Raw genomic sequence first — 21995 nt, forward strand, 5'->3', positions numbered from 1 at the left:
AATTCTTGATTCAGATTGTAATCCTAGTTTTTCCTGCTCCTTCCATAGCTTCCTGCAGATTTCACAAAACTGCATCTTACTGACAGTCTCCACCCACAGGTGACCCACGTTTCTTCTAGCCATTCAGGATGTAGTATCACTAGTGATTCTGGAAGCAGCAGTCTTTCTGATATCTACCAGGTAAGAGAGTGTTTTCCTTGTCATTTGCTTCATTTTCATTTATTCCAAGAAATTTTAAGGTTCTCAGCTGATAGAATCTATAAAGTAAATACATGTGTGTATATTACGTGTGCATGTATGTACAAAAAATATTAATGTTTATTTAATATATGTTATTTTTAGGGTGTAGAACTGTCTAATTGTACTGCCTCTGCTATTACGAGTTATCAAAGTGTTTATTTTTTTATTTGTATAAAATGTATGGGGTAAAAGTGTAAACTTTTTGCTTGGATAGATTACATAGTGGTGAAGTCAGGACTTTTAGGTTATACATCACCCCAATAACTTACATGGTGCCCATTAAGTAATTTCTCATTATCCACCCCCTACTCTCTCATGCTCTGAGTCTCCACTGCTTATTCCACACTCTGCATCCATGTGTAAACATTATTTAGCTCCCACTTGTGACTGAAAATGTGGTATTTGTCTGTCTGTGTCTGACTTATTTCAATTAAGATAGTGGCCTCCACTTCCATCCATATTGCTGCAAAAGACATGATTTCATTTTTTATGGCTGAATAGTATTTCATTGTGTATATGTACTGTACTTTATTCAGTCATCCATTGATGAACACTTTGGTTGATTCTGTATCTTTGCTATTGTTACTAGTGCTGCAAGAAACATACAGGTACAGGTACCTTTTTGATATAATGATTTATTTTCCTTTGGGTAGATACTCAGTCATGAGATTGGTAGATTGAATAGTAGTTCTGTTTTTAGTTCTTGGAGAAATCTCCATACTGTTTTTCATCAGAGGTTGTACTAGTTTACATTCCCACCAGCTGCATGTTATTGTTCTCTTATCTCCACATCCTCGCCATCTGTTACTATTTTTGTCTTTTTCATGACAGCCGTTCTGACTGGTGAAAGATAGTATCTCATTGTGGTTTTAATTGGCGTTTCTCTGATGATTACTGGTATTAAGCATTTTTTCATATGTCTGTTGGCTATCTGTATGTCTTCCTTTGAAAATGTCTGTTCATGTCCTTTCCCCGCTTTTTAATGGGATTATTTTGTTGTTGTTGTTATTCAGTTGTTTGAGGTTCTGAATATAAGTCTCCAGTAGGATGCATAGTTAGCAAATATTTCTCCCATTCTACAGATTATCTGTTCACTCTGTTGATTATTTCTTCTACTGTGCAGAAGCTTTTTAGTTTAATTAAGTCCCATTTGTCTGTTTTCATTGCCTGTGCTTTTGAGGTCTTAGTCATGAATTATTTGCCTAGACCAGTGTCCAAAAGAATTTTCCCTAGATTGTCTTCTATTATTTTTATAGCTTTGGGTCTTAAGTCTTCAATCCGTTTTGAGTCGATTTTTTTATATGCTGAAAGATAGGGGTCCAGTTTCATTATGCTGTATATGGCAATCCAATTTTCCCAGCACCATTTATCAAAAAGGGTAACTTTTCCCCAGTGTATGTTCTTGGCTTTGTCAAAGATCAGTTGGCTGTAAATATGTGACTTTATTTCTGGATTCTTTATTTTGTTCCATTTATCTATGTACCTACTTTTATACCAGTATCATGCTGTTTTGGTTATTATAACCTTGTAGTGTAATTTGTTCTTTTTGCCCAAGATTGCTTTCACTATTCAGGCTCTTTTGTGGTTACATATGTACTTTAGGATTTTTTTTTTTTCTAATTCTGTGAAAAATGATGCTGGGATTTTGATAGGAATTATATTCAATCTGTATATTGCTTTAGGCAGTAAGGTCATTTTAATGATATTAACTCTTTCAATCCATGAGCATGGGATGTTTTCTCATTATGTCATCTACAATTTCTTTCATCAGTATTTTGTAGTTTTCCTTGTAGAGCTTTCACCTCCTTGGTTGAATATATTCTAGGTATTTTTTTTTTGTAGCTATTGTAAATGAGATTGCTTTCTTGATTTTGTTCTCAGCTAGGTTGCTATTGGTGTATAGAAATGCTACTGATTTGTGCACATTAATTTTGCATTCTGAAACTTCCCTGAATTCTTTTATCAAATCTAAAAATTTTTTGAGGAGTCTTGAGGGGTTTCTATATATAATGAGATCACTCCATCAGTGAACAGGGATAATTTCACTTCCACTTTCCATTTTGGATGCCTTTTATTTCTTTCTCTCGCCTAATTGCTCTGGCTAGGACTTAGAATACTATTTTGAATAGGAGTGGGAAAGTGGGCATCCTTGTTACAGTTCTTATAGGGAATGCTTTCAGCTTTTCCCTGTTGAGTGAGATGTTGGCTGTAGGTTTATCTAATATTACAAGTTTTTCTTATTAAAGCTCATACTGAGTGTGACAAAAGGAAGGGCCTATTCAGAGTGGATCATTGAATTATCTTCCTTGTGTTTTTAAAAAATTACCTTTAGATTTAGTATCTGCTTAAAATAAATTTTTATGATACTGATGGATAGAAAATAAGCCAGAGCTATGGGATTCCAAAAATGTTTTTAAAACAAGATAATTTTAATTCTTAAGAAACATTCTAGTAGCTTTGAATATGCAAATTTAGGAAAAGAGACTGAAATATACACAAAAAATCCTTATTTGGGCCTTCAAATACATTCTACTACTATTGGATTGTATATGGTTTCAAGCAAAATAACATTATTCTTACTTTACAAAGAATAACTCTTGGCTTATTAGGAACTGTGGCATGAAATAACCGTAAAAGTAACTTTCTTTAGAGACAGTATAGTTATGAAAGATTATTGTTGTATTTAGTCAGTGATGTTTTTATTTTTTTAATTATTGAAAGTTAGTGAACAATTAAGAATACCTTCAATACAAGACATATTCGTTTAGGTCCTGAATTTAGTAGATCTTGGAAAATAATGTTATTTTGAAGAGACAGTATACTAGTTATATACTTCCCTCCGTTTACTTCCACATCACATACACGCAAACACACCATTTATTCTGAAAGTTGATTTTTCTAAACATTTATCGAAGAGTTCCCTTGTGTAAAACAGTCAACAGTATACATAAAAGCTGTACTTTAGCTTATATTAATTGAAATATTATGGCAGAGCCTTTGTCCTCTAAACTTTGAGATTATTATTATACATATTGAAAATCTGTAGTGAGAATACAGCTTGAGGTTACAACAGTTATCACTCTTCTCATCAGATAAATACAAACTTGGATGAAACTCCTAAAAGGTAAATCTGTTAAGAGAATGAAGTAACTTGTTTGGCCAGGTGCAGTGGCTGATGCCTGTAATCCCAGCACTTTGGGAGGCCAAGACAGGCAGATCACTTGAGGCCAGGAATCTAAGAACAGCCTGGCCAACATGGTGAAACCCCATCTCTATGAAAATACAAAAATTAGCCAGATGTAGTGATGCATGCCTGTAGTCCCAGCTACTCAGGAGGCTGAGGCATGAGAATCTCTTGAGCCTCAGAAGTTGTCACAGCAGTGAGCCGAGATCTCCCCACTGCACTCCAGCCTGCGGGGCAGAGCGAGACTCCGTCTCAAAAAAACAAAAAAGTAACTTGTTTGTATAATTGATTGAGGCATATTCTGAGGGGAATTCTAGTCATATGTGCTTTTACCTTGAATAGGCTGGATAAGTACATGAGGAAATGCAGATGGTACTTCTTCTGCCCCTGGTTATCATCTGAATGTCTGTGAAACCAGAGTGTAGGTGAGAGTTCCTAATTACTCTAACTTAGTTGGAGCTTGCAGCCTGCTATCTGGCTTTATCTTTGGGTGTAGATGAAGAAGAGGATCCCTGTGCATATCATTATAGTTGATTGTCAAAGCTGTTTGTTTCAAATTTGATGACAGGCATATACCCTGTAAGTATGTATCCATCATAAGGAAAAATCCATGGATGTATCTAAGGATCTAGTTATTGGCTGTGCAAAACTTAACATTTAGTAGAGATTTTCAGTAGACCACTTCTATTATCTTTGAATCAGAACTTAAAATGAGAAGTCTGACATGCACCTGGTTCAACTTCCAAATTTACATTTGAATCCTCTGCTTCTCTCCTGTGAATCAAGCATCCAGTTTATTCTTGAACAATTCCAAGGGTGAGCAACTTTCTCCCACAGCAGCCCATTTAATCTTCATACAGTTCTGATTTCAGAGGTCTCCTGTCACATTGAAGTGAGAATAAACACTCACGAGATGGACACAGATTGAATTTGAATGCTGTACACCAGGGAGATATGGATAGAATAATGTTGCTGAGATGGTGGGAAGAGAGGAATTCGTGAGTGAATTCTTAGTCATTGTTAATGACTAACCTTTAGAGAAGAAACACTCCTCTGTTTTAACAGGCACACATCCTGGGGAGTTTGGGAGTTGAGGGAGTTCCTGTCTTAGACTTCTGTTTTCTCTCGAAAGAGTTGAGTTCATTTGTTGAGAGTGAGAGGGTTGGCACGTAGAGAGTTTTAAGGAGAGAGAAGTTTTGAAATAATAGTTGCAGAGAGTAGGAGAACAAATTGACCGGAGAAATGGAGATTGAATTGAGTTAGTGCCCTCAAATATAAAGTGATTTCTCTGCTCTTTTAAGTAATTTTCTCCACAGTAAGCACAAAGCAAGCAAGGATTTCACTTCACCCAGGACTGAAATTTGTTAAGTGACTGTAATACAAAGACAGGTGGAGCAACAAGGCAAGCGTTTTCTAACTGCAGATCATAGCTTTTGTATGCCTTCTGCCTGGAATGTTTTCTCCTAGCTTGATCCTTTTCAGCCTTTGTTTTCAAGTATCATCTCCTCAGAGTTGTTTCTTTATAACCCTCTGTAAAGGAAGTCCTCCATTTTGATTCCTTTCCTGCCTAATCTTTTTATTTCCTTCCTAGAACACTGATTGAAACAATTATTACTTTTTATGTTGTCTCTCTGCCTAGTAGAATGACACCTTCAAGAAGGCAGGGAACTTGTCTGTCTTGTCTCCATTTTTTCTGCTAGAGCCTAGTACATGTGCCAGGAAATTTTAGGCATTCAGTAAAGATGTGTTGAATGAATGTAATTGAAATAATAGACTAGGGAGTATAAGCTGGATATGAAAGGAAGTTAAGACAGGAGGTGTGAACACTAGACACAGAAGGTAGTAGAGTCTTGAGCAAAGATCCTTCTTAAGTTGAAAAAAGGTTACCTTAGAAGCAGATGGGGGCAGGTTGAAAGAATAGAAGGTTGTTGGTGATTGAAAGCTTTCATGCCTAAGTTAGTGATACGAGACAGCGCCATTTCCAGCCATGATAAGGTCCTGGTTAAATGGTGTGGCCATCAGAATCACAGCAAGTGGCTTAGGCAAACCGGAAATAGTTATACAAAAATAGATAGATGAATAGAACAGAGAGTTCCAGCAAAATTGAACTCGTGTAAGGATGTAATATGTGATAGAGGAAACTTCACAAATCAATAAAGTGATGGATCATTCAATAAATGGTCTTTGGAGTTAGGGAATCATTTTGTATTCTCATTTTGTATCATAATTAAAATAAATTCCTGATAAACTAAAGAGTTAGCCAACACTTAGTGTTTTAGTAAAGGATCAAAACATTTTGTAATCAAAACATCAATTGATATGAAGATTTAAAGTCAGAATATAACTGATTTATGCAAATTAGAAAAATAGCTCACATTGTTGAAATGTTCAAAGGACAGTAGTAGGCAACTTACAGAAAAGAAAATGCAAATGTCTACACCTTAAGTATTTGAAACATAATAGTAATTGAGCATATAAGGACTTAAATATGAAATTATTCTGCCTATCAAATTAGCACAGATTTTCTTACCTAAAATAAACATTTATAGACATTTTTATATACTCCTTGTAGGATTGTAATTTTGGGGAAGCAGCCTAACGATTTACAGTAAGAGCTTTAAAAATTGTTCTTCTCTTTTAGGCATATATATGCATTTAATAAGCAAACCTTTTTTGGCAAGTGATTTGAAAGTGCTTACTGATAAAGCATACAGTATTTGATTTTTATTTTAGTTAAATGAATACTTCAATAGAGCTTTATGGCATAAGAAATTTTTTTTGTTAATTTTCTTGATTTTTTTTAAAAAATGTAAAATAAATTGATTTTAAGAACCGTTCACAATAGCAGAATAGATTTAGTCCCTTTTGATTTAAATAGTGTAGCTTTCAGCATTGATCTGAGAATATTATTTTTAAAAGAATATCACTATTTAAATATTAATGGACAACAAAATCTATGTTAGTCTGTACATGTATAGGATAAATTAATTTAAGACAGGAGTTATTCGGCTAAACCTTTCTCTTTGTTCCTGTAACAAATATATCCAGATAAACTTTTAAATACAAAGCATCTGTTTTAGTGTCTTTATTTAGAAAAAAAGGACTTAAAGACACACATGAGTCTTAGTAGTGTTGTTATTTGGAGGAAGCTGGAAAACAATAAGTGTTATGTTTAAATGCAAATATGTATTTAAACTTTGTATCTTTTATGACTTAGCAAAGTTGAAAACATTTTATTACTGTATTATGTTTCAACTGTTTTTTATAAGACTATTGAGAATGTTGAACAAAGTGCAGAGTACTTAGTATTTCTTGGTTGGTCACACCTCAGTTTGAATCCTAGCCAGTTACTGGGTTTTGTTTTGCTTACATAGAACAACTTATTTAATTTCCTTGAAATTTTCTCCTCTGTAAAATAGGGTTAATAATACTAACTTGCTGAATTGATATGAAGATTATTGTTTTAAAACATCAACTTCAGTGCTAGATATGTATGATAGTCATTCAGTATAGGATCACTATTTTTATAATTGTTGTATGAACCAGTTGGCCAGAATGTGTTGGTGCAGTTAGTCTGAGATACTGTTTTACAAGTATATAAGGAGAGTGCAGCATTTAACAGAATTTTGTGGGGTTTTTTGGTCAAATTCCACAAATATAAGTTGTGTGCAAGGTTCATTGATGGTATGGGGAGAGGTAGAAGGTGTACAAGTACTAAGATGAAGACTGTATCCCCTTGAGGAAGGGACTTTTGATCTAACTTGAGACTGGCTTTCTTTCTCCCATATTTGATCCAAAAGCAGTCCTATGAATAGTAACAAGCTGTATCTACAGTTTACATCGATGATACGATGGGCTTGTGGAGGTTAAGTGACTTTGCTAAAATCACATCATGAATAGTAGAGGTGAGATTTGGAGCCACGAAACTGAGTTTGTTCACACAGTAAATACTATATTCTAGGCACTCTTCTTAAGTTTAGTACTTCTCCTGGAGACCAGTTTGTGTTCCTCAGTCTCTAAACATCTTGTCCACAAGGCGGTGGTATTGTGAAATTAGCAGGTCCCTGAAAAATTGTTCATCACATTCTTTTAAAAAGTATGATTTTGCTGAGAATGATGGTTTCCAGCTGCATCCATGTCCCTACAAAGGACACAAACTCATCCTTTTTTATGGCTGCATAGTATTCCATGGTGTATATGTGCCACATTTTCTTAATCCATCATTCTCAGCAAACTATCGCAAGAACAGAAAACCAAACACCGCATGTTCTCACTCATAGGTGGGAACTGAACAATGAGATCACCTGGACTCGGGAAGGGGAACATCACACACCGGGGCCTATCATGGGGAGGGAGGAGGGGGGAGGGATTGCATTGGGAGTTATACCTGATGTAAATGACGAGTTGATGGGTGCAGCACACCAACATGGCACAAGTATACATATGTAACAAACCTGCACGTTATGCACATGTACCTAGAACTTAAAGTATAATAATAATTAAAAAAAAAAAAAAAGAAAGAAAAAAAGTATGATTTAGGGAATATGTAGTATTTTAAGGTAAAATGGATATTTATTCTAAATAATCTCTAAATTTTTGGTTTAGTAAATGTTATTTTATGAATAGTATGTTTCTTAAAGCATGGAATGCACATAGAGATAGCAAGCAACTGTGATCTTTTACATCAATAAAGTGGAAGGTTCAGTTTGGGAGAGAGAAATCCAGCTGACAGTTGAAAGTCTTTATGTTCTGCCTACGACTTAAATATAAATAATTTAAATGATAGTTATTTGGGGTGGTATAAAATATATTTCATCTTTTCACATACATTAGGTGTTTTAAAATTAAAGAAACCTTTAGTTATATAAATTATTATTGAAAATAAAGATTTTAAAATTTCTGTCTTTGGTAGTGTCCTTCACTCTATGCTAATATTAAAGAATGTTTATATAGAGAACTGATAATATTTTTGAAAATATAAGATGATGAGTAATAGTCTTCAATGTGAAGATGCAACAGAGGTGAAAATGTGATCATAGCAAGCATTAGCAAATTGTATTTCTAGACTTCAGGGTCAGATGCTGATAACAATGTTGACCTATTTTCTCTAACCAGAACCTTGGCATACTATATCACATCAAGTTATACTTCAGTTTCCTTCTTGAATCTAGCAATGATTCAGTTAATTTTAAGCTTAAATTACGAGATGTGTTTCTGAGTGTGTCAAAGTTCTGTCTGTATGGGCTGCTGTGGCTTATTGCTCTCCTGCCTGCAGTATCTCTGCTTATTAATGACCAGGCCTTTGAACTTTCATAAACATTAGGTTTTCTGTCTTCAATTATTTTCCCTTTATTTTTTTTTTAAAAATAATATATACATTTTAGTTCAAGAAATTGTACCTAAAGAACAGAAAATGTGATTAAAACTCATTGTTAACACATGCTTGTATTATTTCAAAATGTAGGATTAAATCTTACATTCTGTGATATGAACCAGGACTTCACAAAGCTGAAACTTTGTTGATAAGAAAATAGCACAGGCTGGGCGTGGTGGCTCATGCCTGTAATCCCAGCACTTTGGGAGGCTGAGGTGGGCTGATCACTTGAGGCCAGGAGGTCAAGACTGGCTGGGCCAACATGATGAAATCCCGTGTCTCCTAAGAGTACAAAAATTAGCCAGGTGCGGTGGTACACATCTGTAGTCCCAGCTACTCGGGAGGCTGAGGCATGAGAATCTCATGAACCCTGGAGGCAGAGATTGCAGTGAGCTGAGATCATGCCATTGCACTCCAGCCTGGGCAACAGAGCAAGACTCTGTCTCAAAGAAAGAAAGAGAGAGAGAGAGAGAGAAAGAAAGAGAGAGAGAAAGGCGGAGGGGGGAGGGAGAGGAGGAAGGGAGAAAGAGAAAATAGCGCGATTTATTCTGTAAATATTAAATTATAGGAAAAGGATAGATCCTTATATAAGCCACATTCGTATTCAGTGAGTGTTAAAAAGAGGCAGATTAGATTGCGGTTAAGACTCTGAAGCCAGAATTCCTGGGTTCTAGTGTTGATTCCACAGTTTATCACTGGCATGACCTTGGAGAAATTATTTCTCTTCACCTAAGTGTTGGAATAATAAAAGTTGATAATGGCTCTTACTTTATAGGGTTGTTTTAAGGATTAAATGACTTAATAAATACATAGCAATTAGAGCACTACCTGATACATTGTTAAGTATTTAGTGTTAGCTATAATAAGATGTTTTCAAGATTTTAATATTTCATTTGGAAAAACACTTACGTTCAAGATTGATGTAGTTAATATTTAATTGAATTCATTTTTACTATGCTTAACTGATAAGTGAAGTCTAGGTATATAATGTCAAATAAGATCTATATGATATATACATACATATTGCTGAGATGATAGTCACAAAAGGCTACATAGTGACCTAGAAAGGATAACTGTTCTAGGATTGAGCTAGTCCAACAAGAGACCATGTTGAAATGTGTGATTCCAGTGACTTAGGAAATTTGCAAGTATCTTGATAACTTGAAATTTGGTGATGTGATCACCTTTGTTGATGAGTGGAAGGAAAGAGCATGTTGCCTCTGAGCATATGGTCTCCTATAGTGTTTTCTCAATTTATAGTTTAACATTGGTCATTGGGATAATCTAACTAATTGTTAATGTTTCATTTGAATATTTATCAAGTTACCTTTGATTTGTGGCTCATTTTTCCATAAGGACTATAATAGGGGTGAAATGGTCCGGGCTTCTTGGCATTAATAAATTCACACCTGTTCTGCAAAAGGAATTGCTCAGAATTAATTGTCACCCGTAAGCTGTTAGCCTAAGCCATTCTCTTTGAAAAACGGAGTGAAAACAAATACTATCTTTTTCTTCTTTATTCTACTGTGTTTCACATGCCATATGACAGTTCAGATAAGAAATCAAAATTACTGAGATAAAGTCATTATTCCTAACCAAAAATTTAATAGGAGGTGGAATCAATCACTCATATTTTGTTAAAGTAATTGTTATATGTAGTTTCTGGTGCATACATAGTTGTTGGATGGAAAAATAAATATAACAAAAGCATTATTTTGAATGAGGCTTGCTCTTATTTCTTTGGGCCCCGAAGATTTATTTACTTAAAATAGTTTTTAATTTGTGTGTGTGTGTCTCAAGGCCACAGAAAGCGAGGCTGGTGATATGGACCTGAGTGGGTTGCCAGAAACAGCAGTGGATTCCGAGGACGATGACGATGAAGAAGACATTGAGAGAGCATCAGATCCTCTGATGAGTAGGGACATTGTGAGAGACTGCCTGGAGAAGGACCCAATTGACCGGACAGATGATGACATTGGTAAGCTTGAACAGTAAAATGAATCTAAGAGCAATTAAAAATATTTAGTGGTAAAATTGTGTGATGAAATAAGAGCCCAAGACTAGTACACTTTTAAAAATCATTAATTTAGTAATTTCCTTTGTATAAACAATAGTATTTGTTGGACAAAAATTGGAAAAAATCAGGTTTACTCAGTCTTACCTTCAGGAATCTACAAATAATAACGTGAATGAAACTTCTTAATCAACTCTTTCCACATAAACCCTTTCTTAAGCTTAGTTTATGACGAAAAGAAAAAAGTTAAAATGAGACTTCCAAGCAATATTACTTCTATTAATTTCCTCGTGAGCCCTATTTTATTAAGCTCATGTTTTCTGTATGTAAACATAAAGGCAGTTGGTAAAATTGTCATAATGAATTTGCTTCTACTCTGGTTTCATATGAAGACTCAAGTGGGTGGAAGGAGAGCAAAATGTCAGGTTAGTGGCATATAGGCTGTGTGATGGTTGAGACTTTTTTTCTTTTGCTGTTTTTGTTCTTTTTTTTTTTAATTTTTATTTTCTGTTCAGGAGTACAAGTGCAGGTCTCTTACATAGGAAAGCCTGTGTCATGGGGGTTTGTTGTACAGATTATTTCATCACCCAGGTTTTAAGCCTAGTACCCACTGGTAATTTTTCCTGAACTTCCTCCTGCTCCCACCCGCTAACCTTCCGAAAGGCCCCAGTGTGTGTTATTCCCCTCTGTGTGTTCATGTGTTCTCATCATTTAGCTCCCACTTACAGGTTCTGTTCCTCTGTTAGTTTGCTAAGGATAATGGCCTCCAATTCCATCCATGTCCCTGCAAAAGACATGGTCTTGTTCTTTTTGTGGCTGTGTTGTATTCCCTGGTGTACATGTAGCACATTTTCTTTATCCAGTCTATAAATGATGGAAATTTAGGTTGATTCCATGTCTTTGCTATTGTGAATTGTGCTGCAGTGACTTCAAGTGTACCCAGAGGTTAAAAATTTAAGTAGCTGGCCAGACACGGTGGCTCAAGCCTGTAATCCCAGCACTTTGGGAGGCCGAGATGGGCGGATCATGAGGTCAGGAGATCGAGATCATCCTGGCCAACATGGTGAAACCCCGTCTCTACTAAAAAAAAACAAACGAACAAAAAAAAAAAACAAAAAAAAAACTAGCTGGGCGAGGTGGCGGACGCCTGTAGTCCCAGCTACTCAGGAGGCTGAGGCAGGAGAATGGCATGAACCCGGAAGGCGGAGCTTGCAGTGAGCTGAGATCCGGCCACTGCACTCCAGCCTGGGCGACAGAGCGAGACTCCGTCTCAAAAAAAAAAAAAAAAAAAAAAAAAATTTAAGTAGCTTTATATCGACCTTTCCCTCGTAGCAAGAGTTGGTTGTGTAGTAATTGTTTTGGGTTTGAGTATGCATCCCAGACTCTGGCTTGTTTCTTAGAGCACTGGAAATGAGAACAACTTCCATTGAGAGTCATCCTTCTGTGAGAGTTCCAGGTCCATAGCCACCCTTGCCTGAGCCTCGCTCATCTGTTGTACCACTCCCCCAACTCTTGGGCCAATACATATTTGAAGAGCAATTAAATGAACTGAATATGTTGGAATTAGATATAGGATGGTGTGGAGTGGCTTGTTGCATGAGTTTGAGTGACACAAACATGTATGAGGAAAAACTTTCACCATTTCAGCTATGTGCATATTCTAGAAAATTAAAGGCAAAAAAAAAAAAAAAACCACAAAACCTTAGATTAGACATTCAAAATTTAATTGAAATAATTTATGGGAATTGTTAACTCTTTATAGATGAATATTATATGGTAATTATTATTTATTCATTCAGCTAATGTGGGTGCGTGAGCACCTTCTATGTACCAAGCAGTTTTCTAGGTCCTGGCAACTCACTCAGTGCTGAACAAGGGCAAAAGTCCTTGTTCGTTGCAGTCTATTAGGGGAGACACGTGATCAGCAAGTGAACAAGTAAAATCCATTGCAGGCAGTGAGTGCAGTGAAGAAGAGTAAAGTAGAGGCTGGGCTGATGGAAGCAGGGTAGTGGCCTGAGTGAAATGGTTCTGTTTCACCCCCTGAAGACTTAGGTTTGTACTTTTCCTGTTTCTGATACCGCATGTTGATCTGATTTACAATTTCTAAAAATGGGGTTTCACCCTCCAATTCCCTGTTCACTTTCTTGGGTCTGATACCACATGTTCAGCTGATTTCCAGTGTCCAAAAGTGTGTTTCACGTTCTCCCTCTTTGCCCTTGCCAATTTCTTTCTTTTTAATCCCCTGTAGTTTTAAAGAAGTAAATTGGAAGTGTGTTCAATTTACTATTTCAATTCAGAATCTTTGTTCATAGGTGCTTTTAAAAAAAAAACAAGTGAAACATTGCTTATGAATAGATTGATTTGGAAGTTGCCATTTTATAAACTAATCTATCTTTTTTGAATCTGTTCATTTTAAAATAGTTGTGGAAGAAAATGCTGGTTATTAAAATACATGTCTGTCATTCCTGGAAATTTAAGACTTTCAGTTGATAGCTGAGAAGCCCTCTCTCCCAGAATCTCTAGAAAGCAGCAGCCACGGTGATTCCTACAAATAAATAAAAAGTCCATCTTTAAAAAAAAAAAAAAAGTGCTTGTCAATATAATTCCTACAGGGAGTAGCATTTATCTGAATACCAGTTTACTTGGAAGCAGTTATAATTATCATGCTTGCAGCTATGAAATATGCATTTATTTAAAGCAATAAATCACTAACATTAAACAAGTCCTAAAGGGTGTTGTTTGTCCTTGAAAGATTTTGTATTCTATTTTCCTGAAAATAAAATGTGTGAGAACTGCTTAGCTCTTGTTAAATGCACCTCATCCTCCAGGATTTAGTTAAAATAGACACCCTTTATATAAAATACAAACATCTGTATGATTCATGTTTTAGCTTCCTCTTCTCGTGCAAAAAAGGGAGAGATTATGTCCACGTGCATGCACGTGAGTGTATGCGTGAGTGTTTAAGGTGAATCAAATGAAATTGCTAATATTTGAACATATTTTTGTGAGCTGCAGGAAGAAAAAAATTCCCTTTGGGTTCTGCTAGATTTCTTGGGTATAGTTTTGTTTCAGTACTTTGAAGGAAGGGACTGTATCATATTAATTTTTGCCCTGGAACTCATAACTTTGTAGGTACTCCATTATTGAATAGTTGTGAAAATTTTTTTTTGTTTTGAGAGCTTGCCACAGTAAAGTAGAAGACTACTTCGATCTCTTTTTACAAACCCCAGGTTTTTTAAAAAAAATTAATAAAAGGTTTTATATAAAATTGTATCAAGCAAACCAGGATAAGCTAATTTTCTGAATTGGCTTCGGCTTCTGATATCTGTAAGTTAATTATTTTTGGTTGTTTTTTTTTAATGGTACATTGTAAATAAAATGTTTTTAAAGCTTTATATTTTTCCATAAACATTAGATAGGTCATAATAGTGTATCATTCTAATAGGTAAGTGTATAATTCTATAGATTGTTCTAAGAAATACAAAAGAAAATTGTCCTGTTTCTCCCATCTGTGGCTTCTTTTCATGTGTCCTGAGGATTTTCCTACTATCCATCCCAGGCTCTGAATCCTTGGCTACCCTAAGCCCTTTTAAGTCTGTATGATACCTGTGTCATTGTCAGAGTTTTGAGCCCCCTGTAGCAGGAGTCTCCACCCCTGAGCCACAGACTGGTACTGGTCCCTGGCCTGTTAGGAACTAGGCCGCACAGCAGGAGGTGAGCAAAAGGTGAGGGAGCATTACCACCTGGGCTCCACCTCCTGTCAGATCAGTGGCGGCATTAGTCTCGTAAGAGTGCAAACCCTACTGTGAACTGCATATGCAAGGGTTCTAGGTTGTGCACTCCTTATGAGACTTTAGTGCTTGATAATCTGAGGCGGAACAATTTCATCCCAAAACTATCCCCCCCGCACCCACAGAGAGTTGTCTTTCATGAAACCTGCCCCTGGTGCCAAAAAGGTTGGAGACTGCTGCCATTTATATATATATATATATGATTGGTTATAAAATAGTTCTTTATTTTTAAAAATTGCTCCAATCATCTAGTATAATATAGCATGGAAATTATCTAAAAACCAGTGATACCATTATTGAATCCTTGAAATCTTAAAAAGTCTTAGATGCCATCTGGTTTAGCATTTATGTATTTCTGGTTTTTCAGCTGAGCCTGGATAATTAGGTACATTTACTATTTGATCTTTCTGTCTCCTTTATTCTTGTAATATATCATACACAGATATCTTCTAGCCTGTGGTGTTTTTTTTTAATGCTGGTCACTACTCATATATCACAAATTAAACTCATGACCCACTGATAGGTTAAGAGTCTACCAAAAAGCAAACAATACGTCTACACAAAGCACTTTAAAATTATTACAACAAATACTTGTGAAGGTACTTTGTATTTTCTTCCCACTTTTTATTCTCTGATCATATATGTGGTAATTATTTGACTTCTATTATTGTCTAAATAGATACTAAATTCAAAACATTTCTGACAATTTCTGGCCCACATTTTTCTTAAACCCACAAATCTTTGCTTGTCCAAAGAAATTTAGCAAATACAAGGGTTGGGAAAAAGTAAAATGCATGGTCTATAGGTAATAGTGTCATAGTTTATGGTGAGGGGTGAGGGATGAAGGCTAAAGAAAACAGAGGCTGGAAACTGCAGAGTTAATTGGGATGTGCTTCAGAGGACCATGACTTGTTCATTTGCCTTTATAATTCAAATCAAAAGGTCAGTACATTGGTAAAACAATGATTCCTGCCTCCCATATATGATAGATATGGGTCATCTCTTGCAATGGTATTCAGAATTGCTTTACTGCTTCTCCAGGAATAAATACATTTTATGGTACAGCACAGACACTCCTACTCATTCCAGAAATAAAAGTTTCATGAAACAGAACGTATTCTTTCTATAACTGATGTGCTTTGATAGTTTAACTTCTTTTTAAAAAAATACTGGTAGCAAAAGTAAAGTGATTTCCTGACACATAAATCTGAGTCAGTTTGCGCAGCACTGTCTTATTGGACAGAATCTTTGGGTACACCTGTCATTATCATTTTGCTTATTGCCAGAGCCCCCCTGTGTAATGAAAAGTCTTATATAGGAGGGATGACATAGAGTCCAATCAGAACATGCCATTGCCCAACTGGACCAGAGAAAACCACTCAAGTCTGTCCTTCCAGAAATGTTGTATCTGGGAAAATATATTCACAGAATATATTTTTCTGTTGTGCTTTGTTTTAGTAATTAACAAACTGTATCCAACAACATAAAATTTGTCACTAAAGCTTAACAGATAAAAGGAATGTACATAGGAAATGTTTGCGTATGTACAAGAAACATCTAGTATAATTTCTATTTAGCCGAAAGTTTGAATGATGTCATGACTATTATAATAATGACAGTAATAGCAGTTCTCATTTATTATTTACTCTGTGCATATGCAAGGGTTCTAGGTTGTGCACTCCTTATGAGACTTTAGTGCTTGATAATCTGAGGCGGAACAGATTAGATTAGACGACTTTTATCGTCTTTACTACATTTTATTCTCACAGCTATCCAGTAAAACAGATACTGTATTTTTCTTTTTAAATGAGAAAACTATGCCTTAGGGAAATTGATCAACTTGCCCAAAGTAATACAACTAGTAACCATTTAAATGTCTGATGTACACCCTGTGCTCTTTACCACTGCCTTTAAAGTCCAGCAGGACCTTGGAAGCAGATGGTCTTGAATCATGTCACTGCCACGGTTTTTTTTGTTTTTGTTTTTGTTTTTTTAAGAGACAGAGTTCCTTTCACCCAGGATGGAGTGCATTGTCACAATCACAGTTCATTATAACCTGAAACTCTTGGGCTCAAGCAATCCTCCCACCTCAGCCTCCTGAGTAGCTGGGACTATAGGCACACACCACCACACGTGGCTAATTTATTAAATCTTTTGTAGAGATAGGATCTTGCCAGATTGCTCAGGCCGATCTTAAACTCCTGGCCTCAAGCAATCCTCCTGCCTCAGCCTTCCAAAATGTTAGGATTATAGGCACGAGCCACTGCGCCTGGTCTTGTCATCTCTTAATTATATGATGCTGATGCTGAGCCTTGGTTTCCTCCCTGTGAAATGAAAAAGAAAACGCACTTCACAAAGCCATGGTGAGGAGTAAGGAAAGAACTTAGTGTGTAATTAGTAAAGGTACTGAATGATGAGAAAACACAGGACTTTTAAAAATAGAAAACCCAGGACTTGAAGAGACTGTGACATCAACAGCTAGAACCATACTAAGGTGTAAGCTGTTTCTCCACAGTATCCCCACAGGAAGGAAGAGCGATCAAATGTCCTTTTTTGCCAACTTGTGGGCTAAAAAATGGTATATCAGTTTTCATTTTCATTTATATCATGTTGTTAATTTTTTAATTGATCATTTTTTATAGATTTGATCCATGGAAAATATTCCTTAGAATGTTTGAATTAAATATAGTTATTTCTGCTGACTATTGTAGGCATCCACCTGCCCAAAAGACACGGGAATGGACCAACTGACTTGTTGGAGAATTCTCAGAGCCACCTTTCATTTTCACTCGTGTGATAATAAGCCTTGTATCTCATTTACAATTGAAATTTCCCATTTGAAGTTTAGTAATGTCTTTAGTGGCGTTAGAACTGGAGTTACAGTGTAAACTGTTGCCTCTAATTCAACAACTAAGTATCATCATTTCCACAGTGACAGAATTCTTTGTGTACCTGCAAGAAATTCAACTAGTGTTAAAAATACTTGAGATGTATTTTTCAATAAGCAACGTTGTAGGGCATTTAAAAAGAAAGGAATCTAAAGCCTTCTTTTTGAACACTTGTTTTTAATAAAAGTCGTAGTTTTTATAAAGTATGTCTTTTGCTTTTCAGAACAACTCTTGGAATTTATGCACCAGTTGCCTGCTTTTGCCAATATGACGATGTCGGTGAGGCGAGAACTCTGTGCCGTGATGGTGTTCGCAGTGGTGGAAAGAGCAGGGACCATAGTGTTAAATGACGGTGAAGAGGTGATTAGCTATTCTTACCACTTAAAAAGTTTCTTCTTAAAGATATCTCAATACAGCAATTGAACAAAACCCCAATTCTTACTTTTTCCTTTTTAATACCCAACAACAGTAAGTTTGAATAAATCAAGAATTATGGTACACCTGTTATGTCACTGTATTAGTCCATTTTCACACTGTTGATAAAGACATGCCTGAGACTGGGAAGAAAAAGAGGTTTTAATTGGACTTACAGTTCCACATGACTGGGGAGGCCTCAGAATCATGGCAGGAGGTGAAAGGCACTTCTTACATGGCAGCAGCAAGAGGAAAAATGAGGAAGATGCACAAGCAGAAACCCCTGATAAAACCATCAGATCTCGTGAGACTTATTCAGTACCATGAGAACAGTGTAGGGGAAACCACCCTCATGATTCAAATTATCTCCCACCGGGTCCCTCCCACAACACATGGAAATTATGGGAGTATAACTCAAATGAGATTTGAGTGGGGGCACAGAGCCAAACCATATGAGTCACTATATTCCAAATCCATTATATTTCCCATTATTTGCAGAATTTCATATGCAAATAGAAAGGTTTTGATATATTAACTTTTCAGTTTTTGCATCTTAAATGTTCGTAAATTTAATGCCTTTTTTCAGACAAAATGATATTCTTATTGAAGCAATGATGATCATTTTGTCTGCATGAGCTTTGGGGGACAGAGAAATTTTTTTCCTTGTGTCATTTTAGAGAAGAATATCCAAAGTCAAACTAAAAGGGCATTATGATACGCGTTCTGTGCTAGGCATATGGAAATATGTCGATATGTGGCTGTGTTTTATTCCTTTTTCTGTGAACTTGTTAAACAGTAAACTAGAGTTACTTGTTTTATCTCCAAAATGGAAGATCTGCTCATTCATTTTTAGGGACCATACTAGCACCTTCAGCTGTATGATCATGATGTTACTTTCTGCTTTGTCTTTATTTTTTTGGATTAGCTGGACTCCTGGTCAGTGATTCTCAATGGATCTGTGGAAGTGACTTATCCAGATGGAAAAGCAGAAATACTATGTATGGGAAATAGTTTTGGTGTCTCTCCTACCATGGACAAAGAATACATGAAAGGAGTGATGAGAACAAAGGTGGATGACTGCCAGGTATAAAATATATCATTAAAAGTATATATTTTATTCTTAATAAAGAACACTTATATGCCATTGTGATGAGATTTTTCTCCCTATATAAATATCTTACAAATAAATTTTTTCTTTTTGAGACAGAGTATTGTTCTGTTACCCAGGCTGGAGTGCAGTGGCACGATCTCGGCTTACTGCAACCTCAGCTTCCTGGATTCTAGTGATTCCCCTGCTTCGCCTCCCGAGTAGCTGGGATTACAGGCACTCACCACCACACCCAGCTAATTTTGGTTTTTTTTTTTATTTTTTGGAGATAGAGTCTCACTGTGTCTTCCAGGCTGGAGTGCAGTGGTGAGATCTCAGCTAACTGCAACCTCCACCACCCGGGTTCAAGCGATTCTCCTGCCTCAGCCTGCCGAGCAGCTGGGACTACAGGTGCGCACCACCATGCCCACCTAATATTTGTGTTTGTAGTAGAGATGGGGTTTCACCACATTGGCCACGCTCGTCTCGAACTCCTGACCTCATGATCCACCTGCCTCAGCCTCCCAAAGTGCTAGGATTACAGGCGTGAGCCACCACACCTGGCCTTTTTGTATTTTTAGTAGAGATGGGGTCTTGCCATGTTGGCCAGGCTGGTCTTAAACTCCTGACCTCAAGTGATCCACCGCCTCAGCCTCCCAAAGTGCTGGGATTACAAACGTGAGCCACCATGCCTGGCACCAATAAAATTTTAATGTGGAACTATTACTTTTAGTCTTATAACACTGCAGAAAAGTAAAAATTAATCTCCGTTAAAGTTACTTGAACTGCACAGAACTATGAGCTCGATTAAAAAAAAAAGTGATTGCCATCAGTAATTAATAATCTCATCAAAATATGAAAGTAAAATGCACATTATGAAGTAAATATATTAATAAAAGTGATAAGGTATAGTTATGCAGTGTTGTTATTTAAATATATGTAAGAAATTGATTTTAGAAGTGTCACGGAAATTAATCATAGTGTGAATCAGTAGAATGACTTGCTAGTTAAATAATAGCTAATAAAAAGAAAATACTTGATAGCAAAAGAGAAATAGTATCAGTATTGATATTTTATTAATATTTATTATTTAAAAGCATTTAATAATCGACTAGAGAAAATACTAAGGCCAAATGTGAAACTAGATTGATTTAACTGGCAACCAGCATATTACAGAGAAATACATTTAAGATGCTTTTGATATTATTAGGTGTTTATAATTTATGACTTCTAAAAGGATTTGTCTCTGAAACAAAACTAAATGTAAACAACCAAATGATGTGACTTAGACTAATTAAGTGTCATTGTATTTATTAGTCTGCAGTTTGAAAAACCTCTGAATATAGTTTATTTTAAAATAACATAATTGAATTTTTGTAGTGCCCGGTCAATGTAAAATGGTATCACTCATTTAAATATTCATTTTAAGCATTTTACTTACTAAAAAGGAAAATGACCATGGCTATACATAAAATTATCTATAGAATCTAAATAATTCCACCAGCTAATTCCTTCCATGAGCACCATAGAGGAAAAAAAAATAAGGCTATGAATTCAGTGTTTTAAATATGTAATGCCAGAAATGCATTCTAAATATATTTACTTCCCAATTATTTTGTATAGTAGAGGAAAACAAAATGGTATAAGAGAGGAAAACAAAATGGCTATTTCTCAGTTGTGTGGTATAATAGAGGAAAACAAATGGTAAATATTGAAGTCTTTATTTAGGAGTGATGAGAACAAAGGTGGATGACTGCCAGGTATAAAATATATCATTAAAAGTATGTATTTTATTCTTAATAAAGAGCACTTATATGCCATTGTGATGAGATTTTTCTCCCTATATAAATTGTTCTGTAATTTCAGCTCTGTAATTTTACTCTTGGGAAAAAAAAAAAAACTAAATCTAAACTGAGTCAAAACAAGCTAGCAAATTGTTAAAGGTTTTTCCTGTCTCCTGTCTTCTCAGTTCTTCCCTGAACCCTTCTACATAGTGGAATTACAATAGTGTTTGAGTTAGTGTGTGTGTCCTTAAAGGGCAAGTATAAGTTTTGGTTTTTTTTTTGAGAATTCAGCCATTACATTAATACCCCTTAGCCAAACTCTTTTGTTAGAAATTTTGTAAGTATGAGACTGAAATGATATGCGGCATAGAAATGTTTCAGGATAATTGATTGAAATGTTACATGACTGAATATTACAGAGTGCTTAAGTCTTGTCAAATGTACCAGGTAACATTATTTATCTGGGAGTTCTGGAAAAGGAAGAGGAAGTAAGGGTTATGTTAGGGAAGAGAATCTAATTTATTTACCAAGTGAAAGATTAGTGGGAAACCCACATAGTCAGCAGGGAAGAGTCCAATTCAAAATAAAACTTTGATTAAGATATATAGACTCCTGGCTGGGCGTGGTGGCTCACGCCTTTAATCCCGGCACTTTGGGAGGCCAAGGCGGGTGGATCACGAGGTCAGGAGATCGAGACCATCCTGGCTAACATGGTGAAACCCCGTCTCTACTAAAAATGCAAAAAATTAGCCGGGCGTGGCGGCGGGCGCCTGTAGTCCCAGCTACTTGGGAGGCTGAGGCGGGAGAATGGCGTGAACCCGGGAGGCGGAGCTTGCAGCGAGCCGAGATCGTGCCACTGCACTGCAGCCTGGGCGACAGAGCGAGACTCTGTCTCAAAAAAAAAAAAAAAAAAAAAAGATATATAGACTCCTATAGCTCCTAGTATGAAGTTAATTATGAAGAGGGTCAAGGGTTGAGGTACCTGTTAAAGAAAGCCCCTGTCTTCCTTTCTGCTCCACTCCACACCACTGTAAAAGGAATATGTTTTTTTTTTTTTTTTTTTTTGAGACGGAGTCTTGCTCTGTCACCCAGGCTGGAGAGCTGTGGCCGGATCTCAGCTCACTGCAAGCTCCGCCCCCCGGGTTTACGCCATTCTCCTGCCTCAGCCTCCCGAGTAGCTGGACTACAGGCGCCCGCCACCTCGCCCGGCTAGTTTTTT

At 36.3% G+C, this 21995-nt stretch overlaps 1 protein-coding gene across 1 annotated transcript in view; it reads left to right on the forward strand.

Annotated features, from left to right (window-relative positions):
- The window catches only part of RAPGEF2 (Rap guanine nucleotide exchange factor 2), a 269038-nt gene that overhangs the window by 212139 nt on the left and 34904 nt on the right, over positions 1–21995 (forward strand). Inside the window, 4 exon segments of the mRNA XM_010383053.2 lie at positions 49–180; positions 10599–10776; positions 17715–17851; positions 18831–18989. Of these exon segments, the coding sequence (XP_010381355.2) occupies positions 49–180; positions 10599–10776; positions 17715–17851; positions 18831–18989 (606 nt within the window).

Source organism: Rhinopithecus roxellana, chromosome 2 (genome assembly GCF_007565055.1).
Source record: "Rhinopithecus roxellana isolate Shanxi Qingling chromosome 2, ASM756505v1, whole genome shotgun sequence".
In the NCBI taxonomy this organism is placed as follows: Eukaryota; Metazoa; Chordata; class Mammalia; order Primates; family Cercopithecidae; genus Rhinopithecus; species Rhinopithecus roxellana.